The sequence below is a fragment of the Gamsiella multidivaricata genome, assembly GCF_025024155.1.
Source record: "Gamsiella multidivaricata strain RSA 2152 chromosome Unknown BC939scaffold_10, whole genome shotgun sequence".
NCBI lineage: Eukaryota > Fungi > Mortierellomycota > Mortierellomycetes > Mortierellales > Mortierellaceae > Gamsiella > Gamsiella multidivaricata.
The window spans coordinates 343,436-370,098 of NW_026251718.1; the positions used below are offsets into that span (position 1 = coordinate 343,436).

At 47.5% G+C, this 26,663-nt stretch overlaps 8 protein-coding genes across 8 annotated transcripts; 1 reads left to right on the top strand and 7 right to left on the bottom strand.

Annotated features, from left to right (window-relative positions):
- The first annotated feature begins 870 nt into the window (after window positions 1-870).
- On the top strand, window positions 871-2,514 carry BC939DRAFT_441260 (uncharacterized protein). The gene is made up of 7 exons (XM_051554197.1): window positions 871-904; window positions 1,005-1,084; window positions 1,187-1,294; window positions 1,391-1,530; window positions 1,619-1,793; window positions 1,896-2,131; window positions 2,255-2,514. The coding sequence occupies exons 1-7, from the start codon at window positions 898-900 to the stop codon at window positions 2,331-2,333; spliced, it is 825 nt and encodes a 274-aa protein (XP_051415698.1). The 5' UTR covers window positions 871-897; the 3' UTR covers window positions 2,334-2,514.
- A 437-nt stretch (window positions 2,515-2,951) lies between these two features.
- Window positions 2,952-4,423, bottom strand: BC939DRAFT_441262 (uncharacterized protein; the record flags this gene model as incomplete). The annotated part of the gene is made up of 2 exons (XM_051554198.1): window positions 4,229-4,423; window positions 2,952-4,108 (listed from the first exon to the last, which is right to left on the bottom strand). Coding segments are annotated over exons 1-2 (961 nt in total), but the record flags the coding sequence as incomplete, so codon positions are not given.
- Window positions 4,424-5,338, bottom strand: BC939DRAFT_441267 (uncharacterized protein). The gene is made up of 3 exons (XM_051554199.1): window positions 5,224-5,338; window positions 4,981-5,137; window positions 4,424-4,870 (listed from the first exon to the last, which is right to left on the bottom strand). Exons 2-3 carry the CDS (start codon window positions 5,119-5,121, stop codon window positions 4,616-4,618), a joined length of 396 nt encoding a protein of 131 aa, XP_051415700.1. The 5' UTR covers window positions 5,122-5,137; window positions 5,224-5,338; the 3' UTR covers window positions 4,424-4,615.
- On the bottom strand, window positions 5,009-8,919 carry BC939DRAFT_13115 (uncharacterized protein). Its single transcript, XM_051550070.1, has 4 exons — window positions 5,598-8,919; window positions 5,427-5,514; window positions 5,224-5,326; window positions 5,009-5,137 (listed from the first exon to the last, which is right to left on the bottom strand). Exons 1-3 carry the CDS (start codon window positions 8,801-8,803, stop codon window positions 5,309-5,311), a joined length of 3,312 nt encoding a protein of 1,103 aa, XP_051415701.1. The 5' UTR covers window positions 8,804-8,919; the 3' UTR covers window positions 5,009-5,137; window positions 5,224-5,308.
- Window positions 8,920-10,975: 2,056 nt separating this feature from the next.
- BC939DRAFT_441280 (uncharacterized protein) lies at window positions 10,976-16,033 on the bottom strand (the record flags this gene model as incomplete). Its single annotated transcript, XM_051554200.1, has 7 exons — window positions 13,730-16,033; window positions 13,350-13,598; window positions 13,081-13,258; window positions 12,715-12,972; window positions 12,497-12,611; window positions 12,317-12,397; window positions 10,976-12,195 (listed from the first exon to the last, which is right to left on the bottom strand). Coding segments are annotated over exons 1-7 (4,304 nt in total), but the record flags the coding sequence as incomplete, so codon positions are not given.
- A 3,038-nt stretch (window positions 16,034-19,071) lies between these two features.
- BC939DRAFT_441285 (uncharacterized protein) lies at window positions 19,072-20,726 on the bottom strand (the record flags this gene model as incomplete). The annotated part of the gene is made up of 3 exons (XM_051554201.1): window positions 20,532-20,726; window positions 20,004-20,411; window positions 19,072-19,823 (listed from the first exon to the last, which is right to left on the bottom strand). Coding segments are annotated over exons 1-3 (964 nt in total), but the record flags the coding sequence as incomplete, so codon positions are not given.
- On the bottom strand, window positions 20,727-21,594 carry BC939DRAFT_441292 (uncharacterized protein). Its single transcript, XM_051554202.1, has 3 exons — window positions 21,521-21,594; window positions 21,279-21,435; window positions 20,727-21,173 (listed from the first exon to the last, which is right to left on the bottom strand). The coding sequence occupies exons 2-3, from the start codon at window positions 21,417-21,419 to the stop codon at window positions 20,919-20,921; spliced, it is 396 nt and encodes a 131-aa protein (XP_051415704.1). The 5' UTR covers window positions 21,420-21,435; window positions 21,521-21,594; the 3' UTR covers window positions 20,727-20,918.
- A 159-nt stretch (window positions 21,595-21,753) lies between these two features.
- On the bottom strand, window positions 21,754-26,548 carry BC939DRAFT_441301 (uncharacterized protein). Its single transcript, XM_051554203.1, has 8 exons — window positions 26,178-26,548; window positions 26,010-26,085; window positions 25,871-25,891; window positions 25,733-25,778; window positions 25,523-25,642; window positions 25,364-25,427; window positions 25,077-25,280; window positions 21,754-24,973 (listed from the first exon to the last, which is right to left on the bottom strand). Exons 1-8 carry the CDS (start codon window positions 26,371-26,373, stop codon window positions 21,855-21,857), a joined length of 3,846 nt encoding a protein of 1,281 aa, XP_051415705.1. The 5' UTR covers window positions 26,374-26,548; the 3' UTR covers window positions 21,754-21,854.
- Between the last annotated feature and the right edge of the window lie 115 nt (window positions 26,549-26,663).

A 26,663-nucleotide genomic window follows, 5' to 3' on the forward strand; every position in this document is an offset into this window, starting at 1 on the left:
CTGGAGGCCAAAACGGCACGTCATCTGCTGAGAGTAGCGCGAAGGGCCAGCGCCCAGACAACTCCATGCTTGAGGCGACCGAGTGCCGTACTGAAGGACAGGCTGATACCCCCAACTGGGATTGGATGAGCGCAGGACGCGCTGCTAGGGCATCACAGGTCAGTCCCCCCATCACAGGTCAGAACCATGACCGGCTCGTCCGGAAGCTCGACCGGAACATTTACAATGTAAATGTCCGTCTGGCCGCTGGCGGAGAGGGCGGTCAGACTGCTGTTGCGCGTCGACGCAGCAGCAGTGATGGTGGATTGGGTGATGCCACCGAGCAGGCTGTAGTTCAGAGCAGCCGAAGCGTCGTCGAATCTGAACCGGCGTTGTTCTTGGGAGGCCAGCCTGTTGTGCGCCGCACTACAAGACTAACACCGTCGAACCACCGTCAAGAGAGAGATCCAGCCGGTCCCTCAACCCCCTCCAAGACTGACGACGACATCACTCATCCTTAAGTAATGCACCTGTTGAGGCGGTATATTTCCTGGTCAGGACATGGTACGGCCTCAGTAGGGATGTATGGATATTCGAGCTCTGATGATGGTCGTTTAGATAATCATTTGTATGCGAAAGTGTCTTCTTGGATAAGTCAGCGCTGGTCGCGTCCTTTTCTTTCTTTCTTTTACGAACACCCCAACCAAGCAATTCTGTGGCAACCATATTAACTTTAATATTTCTGTACTTTTACTCGTAATAAAAATAACATGAAAAGATAAATTGGCCAAATGCCGCGCACTGATATTCAGTGGCTTTGTGTTTATACAGGCGGCGCGTATTTGGTGGCAAATATAAAGAACACGTTCCCCTCTTTGAAATTCACTTCAGTCCTTCTCTTTGTCACAACCAACCACCATGTCCAGTAAGGGCCATCTCTATTTCAACTTGTCAGATGCTAATGGACGCTGGAGGTTATCCAGCTGATATTGATTTCCCACATCTGCTCCTCTTCGCACACACAGCTAATAGACCTTACAGTAATGCCGGCCTTGGCCAGGGAATTGTCCAGGACAGCTTCAGCAGCGATGCAGGCGCAACGAAGGTACCACAGAAGAGCTGGACTCACCACAAACACCATGCCTCGGAACGCATTCAACGCAGGCTAATATCCTTCGCTACCTGTCGTTTTACTGCGCTGTTGTAGAAAATCATCAATCATGCGCTGCGTCCGGTAACCATCAAGCAGCTTATCACTGCCACGCAAACCCAGGCCGATGGAGACTTTAAAATTGACGGGCATGACCTTGGACAGGTATAGACAGTTTGTGTGTTTTCCCAATGCTCGTTACAGCTGTGGAGCGGCTTATCTGTGGATTTTCACCATTTTTGCCTTCTTTCTTTTATTCAGATTACCTTCATTGCGGTCGTCAGATCTATCAACCGCCAGTCGACTCAGGACACATACAGCGTCGAGGATGGAACAGGAGCGATCGACGTAAAGAGATTTCGCGCTGAGGATGAAGATCCTGCAGAGCTGAACTCCGTTGTGTATGTGAGAAGACAGTTGGATCAATCCGTCAATTTATCAGGACTTGCAACTCTCGTGATCTAACTTGATTGACATGGTTTTCCTTAGAGAGGGCACATATGTCCGTATTTTCGGCTTATTGAGGCAGTTCAACCAGCGCTTCTCGATCAACTCCCATACCATCCGTCCAATCCAGGATATGAACGAAATAACGTATCACAACCTGGAGGTGATTTACGCCCACATCTCTTCCACGCGCCACAAGGTACCGTTTCCAGCAGCTGTATGAATTATCATTTTGATGCAACACCTTTAACGAAGTGGGCGAATCAATTATGCAGGCTGACACTATTCTACTATACATCGACTTTACCATGTCCATTAGGTTGGTCACTCGGGCATAGACACAAGCATGATGTCGTCCTCCTCTCACAACTATGGCAGTCATGGCATAGCTGGCGCAGGAGGCATGGGTGCTGGATCATCGGGCGGGGATGTGGCCCAGCAAATCACGGAGATGATTACCACCCAAACCCACAGCACTGGCGATAACAAGGGTGTCCATCGTCGGGAGATCATCGCTCGATTTGCGCCTATTGCTGGAGGTGCCGAGGCAGTCAAGTAGGTGCTTGGTTACGCCTTTTTTTTTTTTTTTTTTTTTTTTTTTTTGTAGATATGCGTGTATACGGTAGGCAGGACATAGTATTATTATTCCACTAATCACTTTTTCATCAAAACTTGTAGCGGCTTGATAGCCAATATGATCTTAGACGGTTTTCTGTTTACAGGGGAGGATGAAGACCATCTCATGGCTATCGACTAAGCTGCGAGCGAGTAAAGAGTCCAGCTCCTATTGAGCGAAGAAACTCAAGAGTGCTGAGAACGCTCGCGAGGGGATACATGTACATGCGCATATACATTCCTTGTGGCATTATTTTAATAAAGAAAAATTGACGAAATGGTAAGATTTACCTTTGAACATTATCAATGCACCAGGGTCAATTAGCAATACATCGCCATAGGTTCAATTAGCTAGTTCGTCTCCTATATTGCGGTCTCACGATGCATATCCACATTTATCGATCATCCAAGCACTCAGTTTAGCTACATCATGCTCGAACGGAAACTTGGACGGCACTTGCGTCTTTGCTATGCTTTCGATATCCATGGCGTGAGGCTAAGTTTCTCTCAGAGTGAAGTTCTGCGCCAGTTGGCCAGCATCCAGATGCAATGAGGTAATCTCAACTCTCGAGAACGAAACAATGTTCAAGAAGGAAGGTACCAGGTCTAGTGAAACGTAAGTTCATTTTGCTTGCTTTCACAACAAATGCAATCTGGAAAGAAGTCGATCTCTGGTTCACACATCCTGAGAGACGGATCGAGTGCTCCAAGCCTGATCCTTTTTTGGGGGAGAGAGAGAGAGAAAGAGAGAGAGAGAATTCAGGGATAGCAAACATTCAAATCCAATCAGGATGGAGCGTTGTATTCAAGTGCAGGTGCGTATGGATTCGTGATGTGAAGGGGCTGGTCATCTTTGATGAACACGCAATAGGTGGTCATGTTTCATCCACAAAAGCTCAGCCCAAACTTTAAATGTCCTTAACCTTAAACTGGTTCTTGTAATCTCGATCGTTTCAGAAAATAGTCAAGCTGGCGTTTATTTAGCAAAGCATCGCTTATTGCGATATCAACATGTATGAAGTAGTGAATGGCATCTGCACGTGTATTAGTTATTCATTTCAGAGGGATTGTGATCAGATGGAGGCAAAGAGCGAGCGTTTTACTCTACAACCTCATGGGGCAGGCTTGTCAACTGGCCATCACTCTGTGCCCTCCTGGGAGGATCCTGCTGCTGAGGATAGTGCTGAGTCTGGTCACGCTGCGAGTGATATCTTGGTACATGAGATGGTGAGGACTGGTAAGGAGTGCTCTTGTCGTTCTTGTCCTCATTCTCGCTATCATCGCTATCGCTATTGTTATCTTGGTGCTTCTGATGCTCAATATAGACTGGATGGCTGGCGTTGTTGTCCTCAAGTCTTTGCTGCGCTTTGCGCGAATCATCCGCTGTGTAGATGGCATCCAGGTTCTGTTGCTGTCGTTGGCTTGGAGCTGATGAACTACTGATCTTGTTCTGAATGACCTTTTCGCGACCAGGAGAACTGGTATCTCTGTTGGATTCCGAGATAGATGGATCTTGCGTGACAGGCGAAGAAGCTGCAGGCCGCTCATTGCCTTCGGTAAGTACATTCTTCTGGTTCGCAAGTACTGCCATCAGCTTCCTCATCTCGCTCAGTTCATCTCTAGCTTGTTTCATGAACTCTCTCATCTCTGCGATCTCCTGGGTCGCTATATCCTGTTGTCGTTCCATTTTCTGCACATCGTGGATTATTCCTCTCTGGGCCATTTGAATGGTATTCTGTTCGGCGGAAACCGCTTCCACTACAAACCTGTTTTCCAATGAAAGGTTCGACTTGTTCGCAATGCAGTACTGAGATCCGTACACTTCAGCGTCCTTTTCGCTTGCTCCGTAGTAGATGTAATCCGGAAAAAGGTTGTGGTTGTGGTGAGAAGATTTGAGCATGGAAAATATTTCGACATCTATCGCAGGTCAAGACACGTCGAAGAATTAGGTGCCAATGAATCTTTAGACAGTAGCAATAGGGGCAGTAGCAGTAGTTTCGCATCAAAGCAGGAGCTAAACCGAAACTGGACACTAACCGGCAACAACTTCCGACCATTGCTTCATCCAAGCGGTTTTACCCTGTTCACTGCTCTCGTTGAAGGCATCGTTCATGAGAGCTAAGGAGCAAAGGCAGTATATTAGTTCGAAGCCAATGACCCGTATCAATGCCACAGTTTTTATCATTGGTAGAAAATAGAGCCTTACCAATGAGGATGTTGAGAAGCAGGATGGTCGTGAAAAAGAAAAAGATCATCATCATAATAAGGAAGCTTTTAGAACCCTTATCGAAAGATGTATCAAGGGGGTCGAATCTGCCAGCCTATGGATATTCAGATATATGCAGTAGTCATCATTAGCAACATCATGCTGCGGCCGATGTCAAGTCTCAGTCTTAAATGGGCATGATATCGATTGTTCGGAGTTCACCGTACCAGGAAGAAGTATGTCGCTGACAAAGCGTCAAAAAACTTTTTCGGGTATCCGTCTGGATAATCTCTGTCCTCACAGCCGTCCTCACAAGCATCGTACTTCCGAGTATGCAGCAGGTGTAATAAGGCATGTGTGAAAGCTACCAGGAAGACGCAACAGATCAAGATGAACCAGACGATTTTGCGCATAATGTTGTGAATGATGTTGACGACGATTCCCAACTGCTTGATAACACGCATCTCGATTAGCTAATTAAGAGACAGACCAACATTCGTAATAGTTAATTTCGTTTGTATAAAAAAAAAAAAAAAAAAAAAAAAAGAAACAACCAGCGGAGCGCTCTTTCTCGTCAGCTTACCATGTTCAAGTAGAGGGCCAAGATCGCAAAGCTCATCACCCAGATTTGACTGGGACCAGGATCCGTAGCCTCTGAGCTTGGGTGTGCTTTCAGGATCGAGGAACACCCAATAATAGGGAGAATATGGGCCACAAAACGCATGCAGAGGTATGAGGCGCTATTTTTTTTTCATTCACATGTGTACTGTTAGTGGATGAATCATACACGAAGTTATTCCTTGGGCAAGATTGATGGGAGGTGTACCTAGTGTGTTGGAGCCAATCTCTTAACTCGCGCCAATCCTTTAACAGGCGCCAATCCTTCAACAAGCGTCTAGTGTCTCGAAGAATCAGGCAGCTTCCCACGGCTATGGTGAATTTGATGAAAGCGTGCCACGATAAAAGGTACCGCTCGGTGATCTCTTCTGGCGTGGGGGAGCCTTTCTCTGGCAGAGTAGCTTTGCTGACCTGCTGTGCGGTGATGGCTGTGATGAAGGCAAAGAACATGACATCTACCAGGAAACCGATGAACCAGTACATGAAACCAAATTTGCTCCTAAGAAGACAGCGACAGGAGAACCGAGAGTGATCAATAGAGGTCTCACAAACCACAGCTCTTCTTTTACATAGAATACTCACCATTTGAAGCTTAGAGTGGCCTCCATAGCCGGACTGTCGAAAAACTCCTTTCCTGCGATCATCGTAAATGCTGACATTGATTCCGTTCCGTCGCTCTCGTACCATGAGAGGTAACGTTCGTACGAAGATAGTTTGGGGAATGGACATACGTAGATCTGGTGTGAGTATTTTGGACTCGTCTGCTCCTCATCCTCGACGATGTTCCGTTTGGGAAGCCGTTTGGGAAGCCGTTTGAGAAGGAAATCCACAAGGCGTGTCTCTCGAATTGAGGTCTCGATACTCTTGATGTTCAAAAAAGTCCTCGTTCGGACCGGAAGCTGCGACCGCAAGCAAAAGACTGGTCTCTCGTAATCGTTGATGTTGTTTGATTTCTCGAAGTACGTCCCTTTGAAGAATCCATTGGTGCAAAGCTCGATTAAGACATTCAACCAATCTGGATAGCGCAGATTGGCAACGATGGCGTGCGAGGCAACGTATTCATGGTTGCGGGCGGGGATGTATGAGGCTTTCCTGAACAAGTCCACCAGGACAGCGGGGTACCGCTCTGAGAGCTCCTTCAGACATTGGACCGCTGGCATCAAGTATGCAGGGTGATACTGTTTGGCGTTCTTGATGCAGTACTCAATAAAAGCGTCGAGCAACTGTGTGTTCTTGGTTTCGATTACGCGCTTGATCGGGTTCAGTGCCTTGTTAGACCTGGGGATCCATTCACAGTTAGCAGAAGACAAGAGAGCCTCAACGAAGACATTGTTCTCGCTGAACAGATAGTCATGGTTCAGAAGAAGCGTGAGCAGTGTCACCACCTCAGGGCCGGTAGCTTTGTTTCCACTTGATTTCCTGCCGTCAATAGACTTAATGTCAATGACGGTCTCTGATTCCCTGTGTCTTGTCGTATTGGCCTGCTGAAGCCCTCCTTTCTGTAGTGTGTAGTCCTTGTCAGTTAAAACATGATTGATGTATTCGAGGGCGAATCGGACAATGGCTTCGGCATGGTCCTCAAACGTAAACGTCAGCAGTGGAGAACCTCTTATCAGGGCCTTTTTGCCCTCACGGATGGAAAAGGCGTAGGCGGCTGCTAACAGATGAATGCTCCGAAAACAATAATGGAAGGTGTGGTGGGTCTCGTTCCCCAGCGCATCAGGGATAGGCACTGTTTCCTTCTTAGTCTTGTCGTCCAACTTGGTCTTGTCGTCCAACTTGGTCTTGTCGTCCAACTTGGTCTTGTCGTCCAACTTGGTCTTGTCGTCCAACTTGGTCTTGTCGTCCAACTTGGTCTTGTCGTCCAACTTGGTCTTGTCGTCCAACTTGGTCTTATCGTCCAACTTGGTCTTGTCGTCCAACTTGGGCTTATCGTCCAACTTAGTCTTGTCGTCCAACTTGGGCTTATCGTCCAACTTAGTCTTGTCGTCCAACTTGGTCTTGTCGTCCAACTTGGTCTTGTCGTCCAACTTGGTCTTGTCGTCCAACTTGGGCTTATCGTCCAACTTAGACTTATCGTCTAACTTGGCCTTATCGTCCAACTTGGTCTTGTCGTTCAACTTGATTCTCGCCGCAATTGCGTTGCCGGTCTCGTTATCCAGAAAAATGCGCATCTTAGATGGCTCCACGTAGTAGTCCCTAACGCTCTCGGACTTAAGTCCCGCCTCGTCTTTCGGATGACTCCAAAAGAACTGCAAGCTGCACTTGACATTCTTGGACGACGGCAGATTCCAAATTTGAAGCGACTGCATTCCAATCACAGCAAAACGAGCTCCCCCTGGAATGAAATATGCCGTTAGAAGGTTTTCCGGATGGACAACTTCGGCGGTGATGGGCCTAATCCAGGGCTCCGGCACGAATGAAAACATTACTTTTTTCGTTTTCATCCTTTGATTCTCCTCCAGAAGCTCGACACGTAGGACCCAGTATGCCACTCCTTCGCCCCCAAATAGCAACTCTCTGTGTATTCCAGTCTTGAGTCGGTACCAAATGTTTCCATCAGTACGACTTTGATATTTCATGACGTTGGGATCGCGTCGCCGGACCTTTTTGTTGTTGCTCTTGTTAACCTTGGGCTTTGTAAACCAGTGAGAAATATAGCAATTGATCTTGGTGCCATCTGCCTCGCAAATGATGCCTCTCTTCCGGAAGCCTTTGACATTGAAGAACGCTAGGATGGTCGAGCCGATAGTAGGAATAGGGACTTGATTGACAGATATCTCGCACTTCAGCCGGAGTGGATCCAAAATCATCGTACTAAGTGCAAATGTGACACTGTCGCGTAGAATGAGAAAGAGATGATTTTCATGACCGTAGAAGCCAACGTATTCGATTTTGCACCCAGGGAAAGTCCTGTCATCGATGGACACGCCTGTATCTGTAAAGTATGTTGCGAGACTTCCATCGACACTTGCTAGCGCGACAATAGTTTCGTCAGGAGAAAATGCCATTTTGCGGTGTCCCCGGAAAGTCGCTCCTTTGAACCTGGCGTTCTCGATGCTGGAAATGTGAGTGATGTTGGATCCTGTTAAAAGGTTCCAGATAGTGCAGCTGCGTCCGCCATCCTCCAACCACATGAATGTGTTGCTGCTGATGGTGTCCATCATCATCTTGCAGGTGATACGTCTAGAAAGCGTTGGCAAAAGGTCCGTCAAGGTAATGGTGTGTGCGCGGATCCACTTCTTGTCAGGTGAGATCTTGAAGACATCCAGGTACAGGCCATTGCAGGCTACAAACATGGAACTAGACGCAGATATGTGGGCCTTGTTCCTATCACCCTCCAGATTCTCTTCTGCGTCCAAATTAATTTCTTCAACAGACGGTGTTGGTGCATCCTTGATTCCTAATTCGTTTCTGGTTGTCTCTGGCAAGAATGCACCATAACCGATGAATGCAGTGGGAATCTCGTTCCCATAGTGAAATTCTTGTAGCTCGATGACTGTTGGAGACGAACGTGGTGTGTCTATGTCCACTGTGACATCTGGTTGAGGACCCAGTGGATTACTGAACAATTTGAAAGGAAATGTCGGCTTCTCCGCTTTCGAATCATCCACCCACTGACCAATCTTCGGTTCCTGATAGACCGCAACGAGATCTCCAGTCGTTGAGAGAGAAAGTCCGATCGACAGCTGACCAATTCCACGATGATGAATAACGGCAGTGGCGATTTTTTTGGATGGTTCAGAAGTGCCCGGTGACGATAAAGATGGATTCGGCACCGTGCTCATGTCCCAAATAGCAATGTAAGCATAGTTTTGTGAAAGCGACAAGGATGCAAGGTATCGGCTGGCTTTGGAAGATGACAGTCTGGTGATTTGTGCTGCCGATGGGATACCTGTTGCATCCTGAGCTACGGGAAACGCATCTGCAGAATCGATAACGAACTTGGGTATGGCTGCCTTCGAAACTATCACGTCAGTGATTTCCGCTATTGCAAGGTAGGATGGAGATCGTTAAGACTCAGCAATAGAGAGACAAAACTATTGCAATGCAAAGGTAAGCATATCGGCAGATAAAGAATAGATCTTTACCATGTTTGTCTCCTTGCAATATGATCGGTCTGATCTCGACGTGCTCGATCACGAGTCCAGAGTACTCATACCGATCCGGGTTCTCGTTGTTATTAAGAATCGGCTTCTCGTTGTTACAAAGAATCAGCTCCACCTTGGCGACTCCCTCATGTGGCTGAATAATCAGTTTGTCCTCGAGAACCAAATTGTACCACTGGTCCTTCTCTAAAAACGAGGAATACAAAGAATCAATCATACCGTTCTGTTTGCTATCGAACAAAAAGTTCTGGTTCCGGTCGCTTCATTACCTAGGCCGTTCAGTCGATCGGGAAGCATGATCACATCCAGACTGCCGCTGATATCGGGTTCGACCTGTCAATATAGAACGGAGATAGTTCGTGAGCACCGTCGGACTATGCTACTATGCGAATACAGTCCACAATGACATTATTACAATGGCAACTTACGTCGTACGAGACATTGATAACGAAGTGAAGTCCATTGGGGATGTGAAAGTCCTGAAGTTTCTTGACACGCCAATGGATGCTGTAGTATCCGGCGTCGTAAGTGTTAAAGTTGGCGGTCAACTAGATTCCCAAAGGTTTTGCTAATGGATTAGACCGGATGCGTAGAAACGGTATATATGTCTCTGTTGTTGTAGAGTGATATGGACGAACCTTGAAGGCGGATGTCTTTTCAGGGACATGTACGACCATGTCGGGTCTACATGTATGGATCATAAAAAACAATACTGAGTACATATCCTCTTGAAGTCTCTGAACTGCCACATAAGACAAACGAACGCTAATACATACAGTGGCCTAAACCGTGGACTTCTATTAAAGACATACAAAACCATGCATTGATGTTAGTCAAATCCATATGCTGGTATGTACAACGCATGAAGAGCATGCGAGTTGATATTAGGACAGTTTTGAAAGCAAAGATTCTCACTCCTCATTCCCAATGACCGTAAGAGTCTTTGATCGCGAAATAGGAATGACTTCGAAACTAAAGAACCGCCGCTGAGCTATGATGAACCGGTAGAATACACAAATGGACAATAGACCATCAACAACTGCGGATACGATGGCTAAAAGGGAGAACAGCAAGCGAACATACCCTTATTTGAGGAATTGTCGGCTTCGACTGCCTTGTTCATCGAAGGCAGCCCTCCTGTAGGATTCACCCCGTCTCCTTCGGTACAATCAATTAGAGCCATGTCTTCTGGGGACTTGTCCTGCTTCTCTGAGGTGAACTGAGACATATCCTTGAGCTGCACCGTCGGGTCCTCAGTGCTTTGCTTTTTCCAGAACATGTTGGGTGAAGGATTTGAGAAAGGAAGAGATTGAAGGGTGGCCCTTTTCGAACGAATTCAGGGAGGGCACAAAGCCGAGAGATGAGAAAGGTTTGCGGGAGGCGGAGGAGTTGTTGGTGGGTTTTGACCGGGGCACGACCATGTTTAATTGCAACAAGCCAATCAAGGGGGCTCATTGTTCTCCAAGTAAGTCTATGTGCAGTTGTGTAACCCCTCAAAAAAAAAGATCATGCAGGGACGGGCTGAGAAAGTTGACATTGTTGTCCGAGGAGATAGATCTTTTGCAGTTATATGAAGGAAGCAATAAGAAGGTCTAGCGCGCAAACTACGCACACTGTAGCGGGTGATCAGCACAACGGTCTTGTTCAACTGGAATCATATTTCATTATTGGTATATCTAAGCAAAGGGTGCCTGTAGCGGGTGATGAGCACAGCGGTCTTCTTATTCAAATGGAACGAGGAACAAAAGATCGCTGGCTTTGGCCCTTTTATACAGGCCCAGCCTCAAAACCTTATATCAAATCCTGCGTACTCTCGGTGGTTGCTGGCAACAATGTCTTCTCTACTGAAATCAGAGGATATACTTTTTTTATTGTTCATTCATTCTGCACTGTAGAATCCTCTCCAGGAGAAGGATGTACGGGAAGTGTATGAAGCGGTATAGGGTTATGGGGAATGCTCCTCAGTAGAATCTCACTATGCGCCCTTCTAAGATGCTCCGGCTGATCGGGTGAGGGCCGCTGAGCATGATGCACAGTGACAGTCTTCATCAGGTCTTCCTCATCCTCCTCTGTGTCATAAAGCTCATCATCCTCACTATCCCTGCGTCCTGGAGGCTTGATATAGATAGGATGGCTTGCATTGTTGTCTTCGATCATCTGGTGAGTCTTGAGAACGTCATCCATTGTACGGACAACTGCCAGCTTTTGTTGGAGACGCCGCTTGATGGACGAATAACTGGATTTGCGCCGAACAGGACCAGCTAGATGTGGATGCTCTGCAATCCTTTGTGGCACTGAGGAGGGGGACGCACCTACCGACGCTGGGCCTGCGTCGATGGTTCCCTCTCCTGGCAGGTGGCTCGCAGCATCACCTGCCGATATCGGAGAGGTGCTGATCGAGCTTTGAGGCGAATTGAAGTGCACAGTTGGGGAATAAGATGTCGGCGATTCCGTTTCCAAAATTGTGGTGCTAATCTTGCGGCGGAACGGTACCGAAGACTGTTTTTTGGATCGTCTGTTTGATTGGCCAGCAGTGGAGAAGACGGCAGCAGCAGCAGCAGCAGCAGCAGCCCCCGCAGAGGATCGGACTACACCACCGGGTAGACCAGTGCCTGGAGCGGATAGAGGTCCCCCTGGAACAGAAATGCCAGAGCCAGTCGTTGGTGATGCCCCGCTGTTCGGTGGGTCATTTTCAACAGGAGAAACCTGCGGTGGTTGATCGCAGTCTGGGCTGGTGGGGGCAACAGTCGTCGTCTGGGCCAAGAAGGCTGCCATAAGTTCTGTCATGTCCTGGTTGAAGCCGTCCTGGGCATTCTTCATCCTCTCCAGTTCCTGCTTGAGCAACTGAACGTCCTTATGGATGGCACGCTGTGTCACCTGGGCCACAACCTGCTCCCCAGTGACAGTATCCACCAAGAATCGATTTTCAATCGAGAGGTTCGACTTGTTGGCGATGTAATATTTGGACTCGTACAGCTCTGCTTCTTGCTCATTCGCTCCGTAATATACGTAGTCGGGAAAGTAGTTGCGGTTCTGCCGCGCGCCCTGGGACATGAGGAAAATCTCCACCTCTAGGTTGCAAAAATGGCACACACACACACACACACACACACACACACACACACACACACACAGGGTCAGCCGGTATCGATGCATCATCGCTGGATCTCTCAAGCAATGCCAGACACTTACCAGCAATGACTTCTGACCACTGCTTAAGCCACGCAAGCTGGCCCTGATCCTTGCTCTCATTATAGGCATCGTTCATCAAGGCTATAGTGAAAACGCGGTAGGGTTAGATGCTGTCTTTGGATAGACAAAGCAAAGTATAAGACATAAGGTATAACTTGATGCAGAGCCGAGAATCATTACCGATCAGGATATTGAGAAGCAGAATGGCCGTGAAGAAGAAGAAAATAACCATCATGACATGAAAGCTGGTGGAGCCCTTGTCAAAAGAATCAGAGATGGGATCGTAGCGGCCAGCCTAGATATATACATATAGCCCCGTCATCTCATTAAAAACATGCATCGGTGCATGGCATGGCAGTTGCAGCTGGAAACACTCATCGAACGACATGGTTTCGTACCAAGAAGAAGTACGTTGCAGACAGAGCTGAAAAGAACCCTGTGGGGTATCCGTCCGGGTAGTCTCTCCCTTCGCCTTCACATGTGTCATTTGCCACACAGGGGTCGTAACGCCGAGTGTGCAGTAAATGGAGTAAGGCATGTGTGAAAGCAATCAAGAAGAGGCCAAAGATCAGGAAGAACCAGCCAATTCTACGTGTGATATTCAAAATGATGTTGACAACAATCCCCAGCTGCTTGATAACACGCAGCTCGAACAACTAAAGTGTAGTACAGCAGACGCTGGTGTTAGTGGCAGATTGACTGAAGCGAATACACCGAAAGATTACCGAGACGCAAAAAGCCGTAGAACACCCTGGACAACTTACAATGTTCATATAAAGGGCCAGGATCGCAAAGCTCATCACCCAAATTTGGCTAGGGCCTCTGTCGCCATCGACTATATCAGTGCTGATATCGATGGGCCCTGGTTGGGTTTGCAAAAACATGAGGCACCCAACGACCGGCAAGACATATGCAGCCAGATCCATGTAGTTATATGGCGACCTACACCCCAAATAAATCGAAAAATAACGCTAAGAATGTGTCTGTAGCGGTAAATTGACGAAACTAGAAATGACAAAAAGTTAGGACGCACCTTATGTACTTTCTTGGCGAATCCAGAAACTGCATGATTTCGTATACAATCAAGATGAATCCAAAGATTATCACAGCCTTGAAGAGTGGACGCCATTCGAATAGATATCGGCTGGCAATATCGGCTGGCGAGACATCATCAAGATTTGAAGACGTATAAATCTGCTTTGCTGTGATAATCAACACGAGCACAAAGAAGGTGAACACCACAGAGAAGCGCCAAATCCAGTAGAAAAGACCGAACTTCTGCCTACAAGAAAAAAAAAAAAAAAAAAAAGCAAAGCAAAGCAAAGCAAAGTAAAGAGCAAAGAGCCATCGTATTAGGTTGTGGACCTATTCCTTGCAAATCAAAAGTCATTCCTTGGTTTCAAAAACGCATACCATTTGAACTCAAGTGTTGCCACCATAGCCGGACTATCAAAAAAGTCTTGTCCTGCGATGTCGGTAAACGCAGATTTAGCCGATGCCATATCCTTGAACCATGGACGATACGGCCCATACATGGACAGTTTCGGGAATGGAGACACATAGATCTTGTGCGAAAATTCCGACTGCAAGCTCTTCTTGTCCTCTTCTACAACATCCGGCCTTGCTGGGAATTCCTCCTCTCTCTTCTCGCGGACAGATGTCTCAATATACAGAATGTTCAAGAGACTCGACGCGCGGAACGGGAGCTGAGAACGCAAACTGAAAACTGGCTTCTCATAGTCGTTGATGTTGTTGGACTTTTCAAACTTCTTCCCTGTAAAGATATTCCAGAACATGAGCTTGGACTTGAGCCACTTTCCGTACTGTTCGTTGGCAATGATGGCATGAGAGGCAACATAGCCGTAGTTGTGGACCGGGACATAAGAGGCCTTCCTGAACAGGTCCGCAAGCACATTCGGATATCGGTCTGAGAGCTCGTTCAAACACTGGACTGCTGGCATCAGGTATGCTGGGTGATACTTTTTGGCGTTCTTGATGCAGTAATCGACAAATGCTTCGAGGAGCTGCCCATTCCTCGCCTCGATCACGCGCTTGATCGGATTCAGCGCCTTGTTATCGCGGGGGATCCAGTCGCCATTGGAAGAGTTTAGCAGCCCCTCAACAAAGACATGATTTGTGCGTTGCAAGTGAGGGTGGTCCAAGAGAAGCGTGAGCACCGTAACAACATCAGGCCGGGTACTACTCTTCGATTGAGGTGTCCTGCGTTTATAATCGTGTTTTCCACGGATATTTTGAGGACGAAGATCGACCTCGTCATCATCATGCCTATTGGCGTTGGCATGGACAGTGACGTTCTCTCCCACCACCACAGCTCCGGGAGCTGATGCGGAAGACTCTAATACGTCGGCGTCAGAAATCGGCTGAATGTTGTTCAGTGGTGCTGGTTGATTAACAGTGCTGGGTCCTGGTCGCTTCGTGCCCTTCGCGTCCTTTGTGTTGTTCTGTGCTTGGCCTGGTCTCCGTGGTGAAAAAACACCGATAGACATCATGCGATTGATATGCTCTCGCGTGAATCGAACGATGGCTTCTGCATGGTCCTCGAACGTGAACGTCAGCTGTGGTGAATCCCTTGTCGTCTTCTTACTCTCGTTATGAGAAAAGGTATAGGCGGCTGAAAGCAAGTGAACGCTCCGGAAGCAGTAGAGAATCGCATAACGAGCACCAATATTGCCTGGCCCTGGGATGGGAACAATCTTCTTCCTCGACCTGTCATTCATCTTGATCTCGGCAACGGTACTGCCCGTTTCGGCATCTAGAAAGATAGAAATACCCATGATGTCCATGTAGTAGTCCCTGACTCGCCTAGACTTGTAAGCGACACCGCCTGGCAGCAGCTCCTTTTCGTCTCTGGGCTGACTCCAGATGAACTGCAGGCTGCACTTGGAGTTCTCAGTCGTGGGCAGGTTCCAGATTTGCAGAGTCTGCATTCCGACAACAGCAAAACGAGTTCCGCATGGGACAAAGAATGTTGACTGCAGGTTCTCCGGGTGGACGACTTCCTCGGTGGTGACGCGCATCCATGGCTCTGGCACAAAGGAGAATATGATTCTGGACGTCTTCTGTTTCAGATTCTCCTCCACCACTTCGACACGGAGTACCCAGTACGACTTGCCGTCGCCTTCAGGCAACAGCTCTCGGTGGATGCCGGTCAACAATCGATACTGGATATCGACGTCATGCGAAGACTCGTAAACAACATCCTCGGGTGCGGCCTTCAGAGCAGTCTCGCTATCCTTGATGAGTTTGGAGCTCGTAGGCTGATGGGAGATATAGCAGTTGATTTTGGTGCCGTCGGACTCGCAAATGATGCCTCTTTTCCAGAATCTCTTGACATAGAATAAAGCCAGGATGGTCGAATCGATAGTCGGAATAGGAACTTGGTTAGCAGCAGTCTCGGATTTTAGCTGGAGTGAATCCAAAATCCAGGCGCTGAGCTCGTAATTAACACTGCTTCTCAAAATGACAAACAGCTGGTCATCCTGACCATGGAACCCAATGTATTCGATCTTGAACCCAGGGAACTTCCGGTCATCAATAGCCATACCCGTATTAGCAAAATACGTCGTCAGGCTGCCGTCCACACTCGCCAATGCCACAATGGACTCGTGAGGTGAGATAGCCATCTTGCTGTGTCCGCGGAAGGTGGGGCCTTTAAATCTGGCGTTCTCAATACTGGAAATGTGAGTGATGTTGGATCCTGTTAAAAGATTCCAGATAGTGCAGCTGCGTCCACCATCCTCCAGCCACATGAATGTGTTGCTGCTGATGGACTCCATCATCATCTTGGAGGTGATGCGTCTGGAAAGTGTTGGCAAAAGCTCCGTCAGTGTGATGGTGTGCATACGCTTCCACCTCTTCTCAGGCGAAATCTTGAAGACATCCAGGTATAGACCATTGCAGGCAACGAACATTGTGCTGGATGGCGATGAGTTGTTCCTGTTGCTAGTCTCCTTGGATTCGTCACCGCCATCACCCTCGTCAGCATCACCGCTGCTTGTTAGAGCTGCGTTGACATCGTTCTTTTCCCAGTCGCTCTTCCTCGTCTCTGGCAAAAACTCACCGTATCCGATGAAGGTGCGCAAAATGCTGTGCTCCCACTGAACTTCCTTCAGCTGACGCATCTCAGACGGTGTCGGTGCAGGACTGGCGCTGTCGTAGCTCTGTTTACGGTCTCCTTTCGCTTCATCCTCAGCTGGAGCTTCGTTCTTCACATCCGTGTTGATGTTTGATTCAGCGTCGATATTGACAAAGACGGACGCCTGGGGAACCAGAGGGTTGTCAAACAGCTTGAAAGGGAACGAGGCCTTGTTCATTTTGGATCCATCCATCCACTCTCCGATCTTTGGTTCCTGGTAAATCGCCACTTGGTCACCATTTGTCGACAGAGCAAGTCCTATGGGGAGCTCGCCGATATCAGTGTGCGGAACGACGGCTACAGCGCAGCCCCTGTACAACTTTGACATGTTCCTGGACGGATTGAGTGGGTTTTTGATGATACCCATGTCCCAGACAGTAATGTAGGCTGCGTCCTGAGAGAGTGCCAAAGACGCGAGGAATCGGCTGCTTTTTGAAGATGCTAGCCTGGTGACCGGAGCATTCGGCGGCATGTATGAGCCATTCTGATCACTTGGTCGTAGGTTTGCCATGTCGATGGTATAGTTGGGAATAGCGGCTCTTGACACCATAAAATCGGAAACGCCGGCTATAGAACAAAGAGGCATTTGTCCAAGTGAAGGAGACTGTTGTTACCATCTACTGTGTGCATTGGCACCATTAAGATGGGGTTGTTTGATGTGGAAATTGCCGCAGTGTATTGTCCTTACCTTGCGGCTCTGACTTCACTGTCATAGGCCTGATCTCCACATGCTCGATTACAAACCCAAAGTACTCGACCCGATCGATGTTCTCGTTGTTGCAGAGAACAACTTGGATCCGAGCATTCCCCACGTGTGGCTCGATGACCAATTTCTCTTCAAGGATCAAGTTGTACCATCTGTCTTTAGCTGTTAAAAAAAGAAATTGAAAGAGATAGAGAAGATAGAGACGTTAATATAAATGCTGCTGTTGTAAACAACTCTTGCTAGCAATCGTAGTTACCTAGGACGTTCAATCTGTAACCAGGCATGATAACATCTAGGCTCCCGCTGATATCTGGCTCTGCCTATTTCAATCAAGCATAGCATGATAGTAAGCCTAACTGAGCTATGCGTTATAGTAGTGGACCGCCAGTCGCTTGAAGGTAACTTACGTCGTACGAGACATGGACGACAAAATGAAACCCATTCGGGATGGCAAAATCCTGGAGCACTTTGACGCGCCATTGGATAGTATAGTGTCCAGCACTGAAGTTATTAAAGCTGGCGATAAGCTAGCATGAAGTAGATAGAGAGTGGATGATGGAGAGTGGTGTGGATGCGCATTGTTCGATGGTCAGGAGCCGCAGCTTCAGGTTGTTTGTGGCTAAAATAACAGCAGCAGGCATGGGCATGTTAGCGCCAACGAACCTTAAAAGCGGACGTTTTCTCTGGGATGTGAGCTGCCATTTCTGCTCTAAAAGTATAATTGTGGGCAACTGTGTGAGTCCTAACACTGCTTAAAGGATATGCATGAGCAAATGGTGCACAAACTAACGCTTACTGTGGTCGAAACCGTGGTCCTCTGAAAGAGAAGAGGGAATCGTTCATTCGAGTTAACACCGTTACATGTCCAGTCATCAATAGGTTTGCGCATGGAGACGCTGAGAATCAAAGACTTACTCGGCCTTGCCAGTAACCAGAACGTTCCTTGCTCGCGAGAGGGAGAAGCTGTTCGAGGAAAAGAATCGTCGCTGGGCTGTGTTTGGGTGAAAAACATGAAGCGAGGAACAATAGCTGGTCAGTCATCCGCGTGGTTGTCCTAGGGCAACATATAGTCTGTTCACAACTTGGGGTTACCAGTTTTGCAAGGATTTCTTGATCTCGGTATTTCAACAGGCACCTCTAGTCGCCCTCCAGAAGCTTTCTCATCTCCTTCGTGGTGATCGATCTCGGCCATGCTAGGCATGGCCTTGTGCTGGTTCCTGAGGGAAGAGGTTTGAAGGACTGCTGGGGCTGTAACTTCTCATGGTTATCGACTAGGCTGCAGTCGGATAAAGAGTCCAGCTCCTACTGAGCGAAGGAACTTAAGAGAGCTGATAATGCTCGCGAGGGGATACATGTACATGCGCATATACATTCCTTGTGGCATTATTTTAATAAAGAAAAATTGACGAAATGGTAAGATTTACCTTTGAACATTATCAATGCACCAGGGTCAATTAGCAATACATCGCCATAGGTTCAATTAGCTAGTTCGTCTCCTATATTGCGGTCTCACGATGCATATCCACATTTATCGATCATCCAAGCACTCAGTTTAGCTACATCATGCTCGAACGGAAACTTGGACGGCACTTGCGTCTTTGCTATGCTTTCGATATCCATGGCGTGAGGCTAAGTTTCTCTCAGAGTGAAGTTCTGCGCCAGTTGGCCAGCATCCAGATGCAATGAGGTAATCTCAACTCTCGAGAACGAAACAATGTTCAAGAAGGAAGGTACCAGGTCTAGTGAAACGTAAGTTCATTTTGCTTGCTTTCACAATAAATGCAATCTGGAAAGAAGTCGATCTCTGGTTCACACATCCTGAGAGACGGATCGAGTGCTCCAAGCCTGATCCTTTTTTGGGGGAGAGAGAGAGAGAAAGAGAGAGAGAGAATTCAGGGATAGCAAACATTCAAATCCAATCAGGATGGAGCGTTGTATTCAAGTGCAGGTGCGTATGGATTCGTGATGTGAAGGGGCTGGTCATCTTTGATGAACACGCAATAGGTGGTCATGTTTCATCCACAAAAGCTCAGCCCAAACTTTAAATGTCCTTAACCTTAAACTGGTTCTTGTAATCTCGATCGTTTCAGAAAATAGTCAAGCTGGCGTTTATTTAGCAAAGCATCGCTTATTGCGATATCAACATGTATGAAGTAGTGAATGGCATCTGCACGTGTATTAGTTATTCATTTCAGAGGGATTGTGATCAGATGGAGGCAAAGAGCGAGCGTTTTACTCTACAACCTCATGGGGCAGGCTTGTCAACTGGCCATCACTCTGTGCCCTCCTGGGAGGATCCTGCTGCTGAGGATAGTGCTGAGTCTGGTCACGCTGCGAGTGATATCTTGGTACATGAGATGGTGAGGACTGGTAAGGAGTGCTCTTGTCGTTCTTGTCCTCGTTCTCGCTATCATCGCTATCGCTATTGTTATCTTGGTGCTCCTGAGGCTTAACATAGACTGGATGGCTGGCGTTGTTGTCCTCAAGTCTTTGCTGCGCTTTGCGCGAATCATCCGCTGTGTAGATGGCATCCAGGTTCTGTTGCTGTCGTTGGTTTAGAACTGATGAGCTGCTGGTCTTGTTCTGAATGACCTTTTCGCGATCAGGAGAACTGATATCCCTGCTGGATTTCGAGAAAGATGATTCTGGGAAGCGCATATTGTATCCACTCGCTGGCAACTGGTTCCAAAGGTCACCGGTAGAGCCCTGAGTCGGCTTTGTGTATTTGATCGAATTGTTGTTTGACGTATCTCCGGCTGCTACTCTCGTTAAAGCTTGGTGCTGTGCCCTTCCTGGCGTTGGAGGTGCAACCGAGATAGATGGACCTTGCGTGACAGGCGAAGAAGTTGCAGACTGCTCATTGCCTTCGGTAAGTACATTCTTCTGGTTCGCAGGTGCTGCCATCAGTCTCCTCATCTCGCTCAATAATTCATCTCTAGTTTGTTTCATGAGCTCTCTCATCTCTGCGATCTCCTGGGTCGCTATATCCTGTTGTCGTTCCATTTTCTGCACATCGTGGATTATTCCTCTCTGGGCCATTTGAATGGTATTCTGTTCGGCGGAAACCGCTTCCACTACAAACCTGTTTTCCAATGAAAGGTTCGACTTGTTCGCAATGTAGTACTGAGATCCGTACACTTCAGCGTCCTTTTCGCTTGCTCCGTAGTAGATGTAATCCGGGAAAAAGTTGTGGTTGTGGTGAGAAGTGTTGGACATGTAAAAGACTTCGACATCTATCGCAGGTCAAGATACGTCGAAGAATTAGGTGCCAATGAATCTCTTGACAGTAGCAATAGTGACAGTAGCAGTAGTTTTGCATCAAAGCAGGAGCTAAACCGAAACTGGATACTAACCGGCAACAACTTCCGACCATTGCTTCAGCCAAGCGACTTCACCCTGTACACTGCTCTCGTTGAAGGCATCGTTCATGAGAGCTAAGGAGCAAAGGCAGTATATTAGTTCGAAGCCAATGACCCGTATCAATGCCACAGTTTTTATCATTGGTAGAAAATAGAGCCTTACCAATGAAGATATTGAGAAGCAGGATGGTCGTGAAAAAGAAAAAGATCATCATCATAATAAGGAAGCTTGTAGTGCCCTTATCGAAAGATGTACTGATGGGGTCGAATCTGCCAGCCTATGAATATTCAGATATATGCAGTAGTCATCATTAGCAACATCATGCTGCGGCCGATGTCAAGTCTCAGTCTTAAATGGGCATGATATCGATTGTTCGGAGTTCACCGTACCAGGAAGAAGTATGTCGCTGACAAAGCGTCAAAAAACTTTTTCGGGTATCCGTCTGGATAATCTCTGTCCTCACAGCCGTCCTCACAGGCATCGTACTTCCGAGTATGCAGCAGGTGTAATAAGGCATGTGTGAAAGCCACCAGGAAGACGCCAAAAATCAAGAAGAACCAGACGATTTTGCGCATAATGTTGAGAATAATGTTGACGACGATTCCCAACTGCTTGATAACACGCATCTCGAATAGCTAATTAAGAGACAGATAAGCATTCGTAGTAGTTAATTTCGTTTGCCTAGAAAAAAAAAAAAGAAAAAAAACCCCCCAGCGGGGAGCTCTTTCTCGTCAGCTTACCATGTTCAAGTAGAGGGCCAAGATCGCAAAGCTCATCACCCAGATTTGACTGGGACCAGGATCCGTAGCCTCTGAGCTTGGGTGTGCTTTCAGGATCGAGGAACACCCAATAATAGGGAGAATATGGGCCACAAGACGCATGTAGAGGTATGGGGACCTATTTTTTTTCATTCACATGTGTACTGTTAGTGGATGAATCATACACGACGTTATTCCTTGGGCAAGACTGATGGGAGGCGTACCTGATGTATTGGCGCCAATCGACTAACAAGCGCACAGCGTCTCGGAAAATCAGGTAGCTTCCCACGGCTATGGTGAATTTGATGAAAAGATGCCACGATAAAAGGTACCGCTCTACGATCTCTTCCGGCGTGGGGGAGCCTTTCTCTGGCAGAGTAGCTTTTCTGACCTGCTGTGCGGTGATAGCTGTGATGAAGGCAAAAAACATGACATCCACCAGGAAGCCGATGAACCAGTACATGAAACCGAATTTGTTCCTAAGAAGACAGCGACAAGAGGACCGTGAGTGATCAATGGAGATCTCACAAACCACAGCTCTTCTTTTACATAGAATACTCACCATTTGAAACTCAGAGTAGCCTCCATAGCCGGACTATCGAAAAACTCCTTTCCTGCGATCATCGTGAATACCGACATTAAATCCGTTCCGTCGCTCTCGTACCATGAGAGGTAACGTCCGTACGAAGATAGTTTGGGGAATGGACATACGTAGATCTGGTGTGAGTATTTTGAACGCGCCTGCTTCTCATCCTCGACGATGTTCCGTTTGGGAGGGAACTCCACAAGGCGCGTCTCTCGAATTGAGGTCTCAATGCTCTTGATGTTCAAAAAAGTCGTTGCTCGGACAGGAAGTTGCGACCGCAAGCAAAAGACTGGTCTCTCGTAATCGTCGATGTTGTTTGATTTCTTGAAGTACGTCCCTTTGAAGAATCCATTGGTGTAAAACTCGATTAAGAAGTTCAGCCAATCTGGATAGCGCAGATTGGCAACGATAGCGTGCGAGGCAACGTATTCATGGTTGCGGGCGGGGATGTATGAGGCTTTCCTGAACAAGTCCGCCAGGACATCGGGGTACCGCTCTGAGAGCTCCTTCAGACATTGGACCGCTGGCATCAAGTATGCAGGGTGATACTGTTTGGCGTTCTTGATGCAGTACTCAATAAAAGCGTCGAGCAACTGTGTGTTCTTGGTTTCGATTACGCGCTTGATCGGGTTCAGTGCTTTGTTAGACCTGGGGATCCATTCACCGTTAGCTGAAGACAAGAGAGCCTCAACGAAGACATTGTTCTCGCTGAACAGATAGTCATGGTTCAGAAGAAGCGTGAGCAGTGTCACCACCTCAGGGACGGTAGCTTTGTTTCTACTTGATTTCCTGCCGATCGATTTCCACTTGCCGTCAATAGACTTGGCGTCAATGACGGACTCTGATTTCTTGTGTCTCAACGTATTGGCCTGCTGCAGCCCTCCTTTCTGTGGCGTGTAGTCCTCGACAGTTATAACACGATTGATGTATTCGAGGACGAATCGGACAATGGCCTCGGCATGGTCCTCAAACGTAAACGTCAGCTGTGGGGAAGCTCTTATGATGGCCTTTTTGCCCTCACAGCTGGAAAATGCATAGGCGGCTGCTAACAGATGAATGCTCCGAAAACAATAAAGGAAGGCGTGGTGAGTCTCGTTCCCCAGCGCATCAGGGATAGGCACTGTCTTCTTCTTGGTCTTGTCGTTCAACTTGATTTCCGCAATGGCATTGCCGGTCTCCGTATCCAGAAAAATGAGCGTCTTCGATGTCTCCACGTAGTAGTCCCTAACGCCCTCGGACTTGTAAGCAGACCCGCCAAGTCCAAGCTCCATCTCGTCTTTTGGATGACTCCAAAAGAACTGCAAGCTGCACTTGACATTCTTGGACGACGGCAGATTCCAAATTTGAAGCGACTGCATTCCAATCACAGCAAAACGAGCTCCCCCTGGAATGAAATATGCCGTTAGAAGATTTTCCGGATGGGCAACTTCGGCGGTGGTGGACTTAATCCAGGGCTCCGGTACGAATGAAAACACTACTTTTTTCGTGTTCATCCTTTGATTCTCCTCCAGAAGCTCGACACGTAGGACCCAGTATGCCACTCCTTCGCCCTCAAATAGCAACTCTCTGTGTATTCCAGTCTTGAGTCGGTACCAAATGTTTTCATCAGTACGACTTTGGTATTCGATGACGTTGGGATCGCCTTGCAAGACTGATTCGCTGCTCTTGTTAACCTTGGGCTTTGTAGGCTGGTGAGAAATATAGCAATTGATCTTGGTGCCATCTGCCTCGCAAATGATGCCTCTGTTCCAGAAGCCATTGACATTGAAGAACGCCAGGATGGTCGAGCCGATAGTAGGGATAGGGACTTGATTGGCAGTGGTCTCGCATTTCAGCCGGAGTGGATCCAAAATCATCGTACTAAGTCCAAATGTGACACTGTCGCGTAGAATGAGAAAGAGATGATCTTCATGACCGTGGAATCCAACGTATTCGATCTTGAATCCAGGAAAGCTCCTTTCATCGATGGACATGCCCGTATCTTTAAAGTATGTTGCGAGACTTCCATCGACACTTGCTAGCGCGACAATGGTCTCATCAGGAGAAAATGCCATTTTGCAGTGTCCCCGGAAAGTCGCTCCTTTGAACCTGGCGTTCTCGATGCTGGAAATGTGAGTGATGTTGGATCCTGTTAAAAGGTTCCAGATAGTGCAGCTGCGTCCGCCATCCTCCAACCACATGAATGTGTTGCTGCTGATGGTGTCCATCATCATCTTGCAGGTGATACGTCTAGAAAGCGTTGGCAAAAGGTCCGTCAAGGTAATGGTGTGTGCGCGGATCCACTTTTTGTCAGGTGAGATCCTGAAGACGTCCAGATACAGGCCATTGCAGGCTACAAACATGGAACTAGACGCTGGTCCGTCGGTCTCGTTCCTACCGTCCTCCAGATCCTCTTCCGCGTCAAAATTATTTTCTTCAACAGACGGTGTTGGCGCATCCTTGATTTCCCATTCGTTTCTGCTTCTCTCTGGCAAGAATGCACCATAACCGATGAATGCAGCGAGAATCTCGTTCTCATAGTGAAATTCTTGTAGCTCGATGACTGCTGGTGACGACCGTGATGTAGCTGTCTCGTGTTCTGCTAAGAGTCCATAGACTCCTTCCGGGTCGCGATCCGACGACGTGTCCATGTCCAATACAACAGCTGGTTGAGGAACTAATGGATTACTGAACAGTCTGAAAGGAAATGTCGGTTTCTCCGCTTTTGAACCATCCACCCACTGACCAATCTTCGGTTCCTGATAGACCGCAACGAGATCTCCAGTCGTTGAGAGAGAAAGTCCGATCGACAGCTGACCAATTCCACGATGATGAATAACGGCAGTGGCGATTTTTTTGGATGGTTCAGAAGTGCCCGGTGACGATAAAGATGGATTCGGCACCGTGCTCATGTCCCAAATAGCAATGTAAGCATAGTTTTGTGAAAGCGACAAGGATGCAAGGTATCGGCTGGCTTTGGAAGATGACAGTCTGGTGATTTGTGCTGCCGATGGGATACCTGTTGCATCCTGAGCTACGGGAAACGCATCTGCAGAATCGATAACGAACTTGGGTATGGCTGCCTTCGAAACTATCACGTCAGTGATTTCCGCTATTGCAAGGTAGGATGGAGATCGTTAAGACTCGGCAATAGAGAGACAAAACTATTGCAATGCAAAGGTAAGCATATCGGCAGATAAAGAATAGATCTTTACCATGTTTGTCTCCTTGCAATATGATCGGTCTGATCTCGACGTGCTCGATCACGAGTCCAGAGTACTCATACCGATCCGGGTTCTCGTTGTTATTAAGAATCGGCTTCTCGTTGTTACAAAGAATCAGCTCCACCTTGGCGACTCCCTCATGTGGCTGAATAATCAGTTTGTCCTCGAGAACCAAATTGTACCACTGGTCCTTCTCTAAAAACGAGGAATACAAAGAATCAATCATACCGTTCTGTTTGCTATCGAACAAAAAGTTCTGGTTCCGGTCGCTTCATTACCTAGGCCGTTCAGTCGATCGGGAAGCATGATCACATCCAGACTGCCGCTGATATCGGGTTCGACCTGTCAATATAGAACGGAGATAGTTCGTGAGCACCGTCGGACTATGCTACTATGCGAATACAGTCCACAATGACATTATTACAATGGCAACTTACGTCGTACGAGACATTGATAACGAAGTGAAGTCCATTGGGGATGTGAAAGTCCTGAAGTTTCTTGACACGCCAATGGATGCTGTAGTATCCGGCGTCGTAAGTGTTAAAGTTGGCGGTCAACTAGATTCCCAAAGGTTTTGCTAATGGATTAGACCGGATGCGTAGAAACGGTATATATGTCTCTGTTGTTGTAGAGTGATATGGACGAACCTTGAAGGCGGATGTCTTTTCAGGGACATGTACGACCATGTCGGGTCTACATGTATGGATCATAAAAAACAATACTGAGTACATATCCTCTTGAAGTCTCTGAACTGCCACATAAGACAAACGAACGCTAATACATACAGTGGCCTAAACCGTGGACTTCTATTAAAGACATACAAAACCATGCATTGATGTTAGTCAAATCCATATGCTGGTATGTACAACGCATGAAGAGCATACGAGTTGATATTAGGACAGTTTTGAAAGCAAAGATTCTCACTCCTCATTCCCAATGACCGTAAGAGTCTTTGATCGCGAAATAGTAATGTCTTCGGAACTAAAGAACCGCCGCTGAGCTATGATGAACCGGTAGAATACACAAATGGACAATAGACCATCAACAACTGCGGATACGATGGCTAAAAGGGAGAACAGCAAGCGAGCATACCCTTATTTGAGGAATTGTCGGCTTCGACTGCCTTGTTCATCGAAGGCAGCCCTCCTGTAGGATTCACCCCGTCTCCTTCGGTACAATCAATTAGAGCCATGTCTTCTGGGGACTTGTCCTGCTTCTCTGAGGTGAACTGAGACATATCCTTGAGCTGCACCGTCGGGTCCTCAGTGCTTTGCTTTTTCCAGAACATGTTGGGTGAAGGATTTGAGAAAGGAAGAGATTGAAGGGTGGCCCTTTTCGAACGAATTCAGGGAGGGCACAAAGCCGAGAGATGAGAAAGGTTTGCGGGAGGCGGAGGAGTTGTTGGTGGGTTTTGACCGGGGCACGACCATGTTTAATTGCAACGAATCAACCAAGGGGGCTCATTGTTCTCCAAGCAAGTCTGGGCTTAGACTTTTTCAGAAACGATGCAGTTGTGTAACCCAAAAGGAAAAAGAAAAAGAAAATAAGACCATGCAGCATGTAAACAGACGGGGCTGA